Source organism: Aethalodelphis obliquidens, unplaced genomic scaffold (genome assembly GCF_003676395.1).
Source record: "Aethalodelphis obliquidens isolate GAN/ISIS:26980383/991018 unplaced genomic scaffold, ASM367639v1 scaffold2, whole genome shotgun sequence".
Lineage (NCBI taxonomy): Eukaryota > Metazoa > Chordata > Mammalia > Artiodactyla > Delphinidae > Aethalodelphis > Aethalodelphis obliquidens.
The window spans coordinates 60,746,645-60,752,503 of NW_020837946.1; the positions used below are offsets into that span (position 1 = coordinate 60,746,645).

Genomic DNA, 5,859 nt, shown 5'->3' on the forward strand with positions numbered 1-5,859 from the left:
ACCTCACACCTATTAGGATGGCACTATCAAAAAACAAAATAACTGTTGGCAAGAATGTGGAGAAATTGGAACCTTTGTGCCCTGTTGGTAGGAATGTAAAATGGTGCAGTGCCTATGGGAAACAGTATGGTGGTTCCTCAAAAAATTAAAGGTAGAATTACCATGTAACCCAACAATCCCACTTCTATATATATATCCAAAAGAGTTAAAAAGTGGGGACCCAAAGAGTTATTTGTACATATACGTTTATAGCAACATTCATAATAACCAAAAGGTAGAAGCAACCCAAGTGTTCATCAGCACACGAATGGGTAAGCAAAACATGGTGTATACATACAAAGTGATATTATTCAATCTTTAAAAGGAAGGAAATTCTGACACATGCTATAACAACATAGATGAACCTTGAGGACATCATGGTAGTCGAAATAAGCTAGTCACAAAAGGACAAGGTATGATTCCACTTACAGGTACATGTAATTCATAGAGACAGAAAAGCTTCATGACATTGAATTTAGCAACGATTTCTTGGAATATGACAATGTATTCAGATTCATAGAGACAGAAAGTAGACTGGGGTTGCCAGGGTTTTAGTTTTACAAGATGAAAAGAGTTGTGTGGATGGATGGTGGTGATGGTAACACAGTGTGAATATATTTAGTGCCACTGAGCTGTACACTAAAAAAGGTTAAGATGGTAAGTTTTGTGTTATGTGTATTTTTACCACAGTTAAAAACCAAAAACTAGCCCTGGTGTTCAGCCTGGCCTTCCCAAATCATGAACTTTCTGCCTTCTGTCTCTAGTTCTCTGCCCTTCCCATCCACTTTCCATACACACCACCCTGCCTTCCACCAGTCTTCACTATGCCCAGCCCACTTGGCCTCAGCCTGGCATTTTGCATACACTCTCATTGCCCACTCCCAGGAGAGAGGGCTTAAGTACAAGAGATCCTGGGCTCCCACCACCATAGTACCTTCTCATAACACCCACCACTAAGAATGTACCATCAAACCCTTCACCAAGCAGACGTGGAAAAGTTTCAGACCTTCCACCAACCCTTGTGCTTGGGAGTGATGGGTAAATGGAGAGGACCTAAAGCCAATGTGTTACATTTGACTCTCCCCACACAGTGTGCTGGCGCAACAGAAAAAAACCACCCCAGCATTTGTTGAGGGTCTTAGTTGGAATTCTAGGCACTGCATTTACTCCAGCTCTCTGCCTCCTGCCTTTGGACAAAAAAGTTCATTTCCCTTTTTCTGATTCTTACATCTCCCTTCAGAGTTCATGCTCATCTTCTTACCTATTACCTTGGCTTCCCTGCTATTTCAATCCAAATATCCCTTCCAACTGTGGTCCCTAAGGCTTGGTCTTAAGGGGTGTCACAAATATGATACACATGGCAAACCTGGGAGGTAGGAGGCAATATAGAAAGGTCCGTGCTACCAATTTCAATATTTCCTTGACTTTAGAGAATATCTAGATTCTTTAGAATCTGTGACCAAGTTAAAAGTTTCGGTCATATAAAATGAGGCTATACACACTTTCTGTTTTGCTCTTTTTTATTTAAAAAGTTTATTATTTTGTTAGTTGCTTATCTCTGCCCACTCTCTTCTGGACCTAATTATCCTAGATCCTTTCTGTACTCAAAGGTGGTTTGCAGCATCAGCATCACCAGGGAGGTTGTTAGAAATTCAGCTCAGTCCCCATCCCAGACGTTTTAAATCAGGATCTGCATTTTAACAAGATCCCCCGGTAATTCATATGCATATTGAAACTAGAATTGTTCTAGAAAGCTTCTAACTCCTGTTGGAGCAATGGATCTCACGACCTTAGCTGTTCATTAGAAGCACCTGGAAGCTCTTAACACGTTTTGATGCTTCAGGTCCCACCACCTGATTCTGATTTTATCCGTCCACGGGGGGCCCTGGGAATTGGTGTTTGTTTGTGATTCTCTCAGAGACTTTGATACTTAGCCAGGGTGGAGGACCATTGAGGGTATGACTTAAAGGAAACTGTCACATAGAATTCCATGGATTTTGAACTGATTTGGAGTTGTAAAAAAGTAGAGTCAGATAGTTAAATCTGAATAGGTTTTGAACCTACATATATGAATATTAACTTGAAACTACAGATTATATACTCAGGAAAGGTCTTCTTAGTATATCAAATCTCTTAACTTCCTGGGACAAAAAAAGAAATATAGTGAGGGGAGAGAGAAGCACAGAGGAGGAGAGAGAGAGAACGAGAGATTAATAAAATACATATCAGAAAACCTATTGATTGTATGTATAAGCAATTTCTACTTAAAAGTCTTCCTCTCTTATTCCTTATCTGTGTCTTATTATCTTTTTCCTCAGTCCTTAGAGTGTCTCAACAGCTCTCTTCTATCAAATGGCGTCCAGGGCTTTCCACCCAGCCCATGCTCCTGTCCCAGCGCCCAAAGCTGGTGCTGCTTCCTGCTGCTGCCGAGGGCTCAGGTACGGGGTACTGGTGGGAGCAGCCGTTACTATCACTTTAGCTGGGCTTCCCTGGTGGCGCAGTGGTTGAGAGTCCGCCTGCTGATGCAGGGGACATGGGTTCGTGCCCCGGGCCAGGAGGATCCCACATGCCGCGGAGCGGCTGGGCCCGTGTGCCATGGCCGCTGAGCCTGCGCGTCCGGAGCCTGTGCTCCGCAATGGGAGAGGCCACAACAGTAAGAGGCCCGCGTACCGCAAAACAAAAACAAAAACAAAAACTGTCACTTTGGCTGCTGGTGCTATTTGGTTGATGCCCCAGGAAACTCACTGTACTAGTGTACTCTGCCCAGGCATGCTAGAATCCCAGCAGTGAGGACCTCAAGTTGTCCTTATACACATTTCTTGCAAATCAGCCATGGGGGCATGACGTAACGGCCCCAACACACATGCACTAGAACAACTTTAGTATCACCACACCAATCTGCAACTTCCAAAATTTCTTTAGCCTCTTCCCATGTTTTTTCTTTTTCATTTGTCCTTTCAGAGGAGCCCAGCCAGAATTGATCATAATCTAAATGGGTTTACGAGTAGAGAACTTCACCTGCCAAGTGGGTCTTACTTTTCCTGAAGACATGTTTTTTCTTTTGTGATCATGCGTGAGTAGATGCTTTGGCATAAAGCTTATTTCAGGTGCGAAAGGAGGCAGTTGATGATGCAGATAAGAAGGTAGAATTAGTAAAATAGTCATTTTTATGGATATAATATATTTCAAGATAGGGTCCTAATAACTTAATTTCTCTGCAACAAATGTACCCTAAATGACTGTGAGTCATTTTGGGTTTGTAATTTCTAGCTCCTAATTAAATATGAGCAATTGAGCAAGTCAATCTTTTTCTGCCTCAGAGTATTTATTTGTAAAATCAGGGAGTTGAACAAAGAGTCCGATAAGGTCCCTTTCAGCTCTAAAAGTCAATGATTCTATAAATTCTCAGCTAAATTATATATTATCAAAAGGCAAAGACAGCATCTTCTATTCTGTCCCAACTCCTGGTTTTGCCATCATATGGGAAATAACAGAAATAAAGGCAATTAAAAATAGGAAAAAAAAATTTTGCCATCCTAACATTTGCAAGTGTTTTCATTTTATGTTCCATTCTGGTCCTTGAGCATATGTATACATAATTTTATATAATTACAAATAGGTCAAATTTTATATTTGACTCACCTTACTTAACATTATCTAACGTTTTTATATTATCATTATCACTCATAATTATAGTTTAAATGGCTACATAATATTCCATTTCATTGATGTACCATAGCTTACTTAAGTATTTCTGTATTTATAAATTTAGATTGCTTTTAATATTTGATAATATAAAAATGCTGCAGCAAACTTTATTCATATGAGTCTTCTTTTGAATAACTTTCAAAGAATAAATTCTAGGGATGTGATTACTGAGTTCAAGAGAGTCTCTTTACAGTTGTTTATAAGTACTGACAAACGGATTTCCTAAAAACTTACAATGATTTACATTGTTTTCACTATATCTGAGAGTGACAGTTTAACCACAGCCTCATCAAAGGTGTAGTATGAAAGGATACTTACTGTCAATGTACATTTCTTTGATTACTGGCAATCTTGAACATTTTTCCATTTGTGATTGCATTTTATCTTCTGTGAATTTTCTCATTGTCCCTTTTTCCATTTATCTGGCTGTGCAACTGTGGATGAGTCACGTAACCTCTCTGTGACTCTCTGTTTTCTCATTTGTAAACAGACTAATAATAGTGCCTATCTATAGAGTTATTGTTGGATTAAATGGATTTCTAAATGTAAAGCATATAGAAGAGTACCTGACACATGGAGGGCCTTCAAAAAAAAGTTAGAATTAGAGCTAGTAGTAGCACTGGTATTAGTTACCTAATAATATATTAGTGATTTTCTTTATAATTTATATGATTTTTTCTAGTTCTTGTATAAATACATACCTATCTTTGATTAACTTATAGAAGACCTTTTTATATAATGTAGATGTAAGTCCTCCAGTCTACTGGGTTTGGTAAGGTAGCTTCCCATTTCTTGTTTTAATTTCTGTATTTTGCATGTGTATGTGTACACACACACAAGCATATGAGTCCATACTTTCTCACAAATCCAGAAACACAGTGTCTATGCAAAAGGGGTAGCTCATAAAAATGTTTATTGCAGACAGTGCCTAGAATGGCATGCCCAGCTCACTTGAAGAACTGTTCAACCAAGTCATTTAGAAAAATAACAAATAAACAAAACCAGAAGCAAAACCAAACCACATACATACACTCACTTATAAAACCAAAACCAAAAACAAACCATGTAAATACATGCACATTGCAAATAAACAAAACTGTGGAGGTTTTAAGCCAGAGAGATGAAAGATAGCCAGATGTAAGCCATGGAAATTTCTCTTTAAGAGTAATTGACTCTTTGTGTGCAATCGTTGCCTGATTTCTGGCACACTGAGATCTGACTTAGACCACTCAGGAAAAACAAAAAGGTGGCATCGATAAATAAATTGCCTTTGGGAGTAAGAGAACTCAGAGTCCACATCAGCATGGATGGAAGAAATCCTTAGGGGGTGAATTCAGAAGGGATATAGGGAGCTCAGAAGAGCAAAGTTAGCCATGTTCAAGACCCAAGTTAATCGTCTATACAGTGAATGAATTGAAAGAAAAGGATAAAGAGAAATTTAAAAATAGTAATATGAGTAGTGGGAGGAACTGAAAAAGCCCGCTGCCCAGATGAGGATTGGAAACTATTTAAACTGGATAATACAGTATGTGTTTTGGCTCTGAGAAAACAGAAGTTGAACTTTTGAGTAGTAATCAGGACTTGGTCTCAAAGTATTTGCAAATAGTGCTGATATGAAGAACAGATGCTGACATTATTGCCAGTGGAAATCGCAACGTGATAGTTGGAGTGTGAGACCGAAAGAAACCACAGGGAATTTTTGTGGAAAGCTCGGCATCAAAAATGATTTATGGTTGACTTAAGAAGGAGACAAGGAAAATAAGGCTGCAGTGTATATACCATCTGACGGCTGCAGACAAAGGATGTAAACAGCCATAGCTCTCCAACCTCTTGGAAATCAGAGCTCTGCTCATACAGAAAGGCTCCAGAATGTTTGTCTGAGTTAAGCACATACTTCTTTTTTAGTATCTAAGAATAGTTATCCTCCTTTCCTCTCTCATTACTGTTTGGGTATCCTTAAAAATCCTCACCAGCCATTAAGCACTGTGAAATTACCCAAAGAGATCTGCAGCTTACTTTATGACCTCCTAAACAGGATCAGAGGAACCTCGCACAAGGCCCTAGGCTTGAAAGGTGAGCAGCTCTATTTTGTTATTATTATATGTGTGAAGT

At 39.1% G+C, this 5,859-nt stretch overlaps 1 protein-coding gene across 1 annotated transcript in view; it reads left to right on the forward strand.

Annotated features, from left to right (window-relative positions):
- The window catches only part of METTL8 (methyltransferase 8, tRNA N3-cytidine), a 131,500-nt gene that overhangs the window by 96,839 nt on the left and 28,802 nt on the right, over positions 1-5,859 (forward strand). Inside the window, exon 12 of the mRNA XM_027128459.1 lies at positions 2,358-2,477. Coding sequence (XP_026984260.1) covers positions 2,358-2,477 — 120 coding nt within the window. The remainder of the gene's footprint in view (positions 1-2,357; positions 2,478-5,859) is intronic.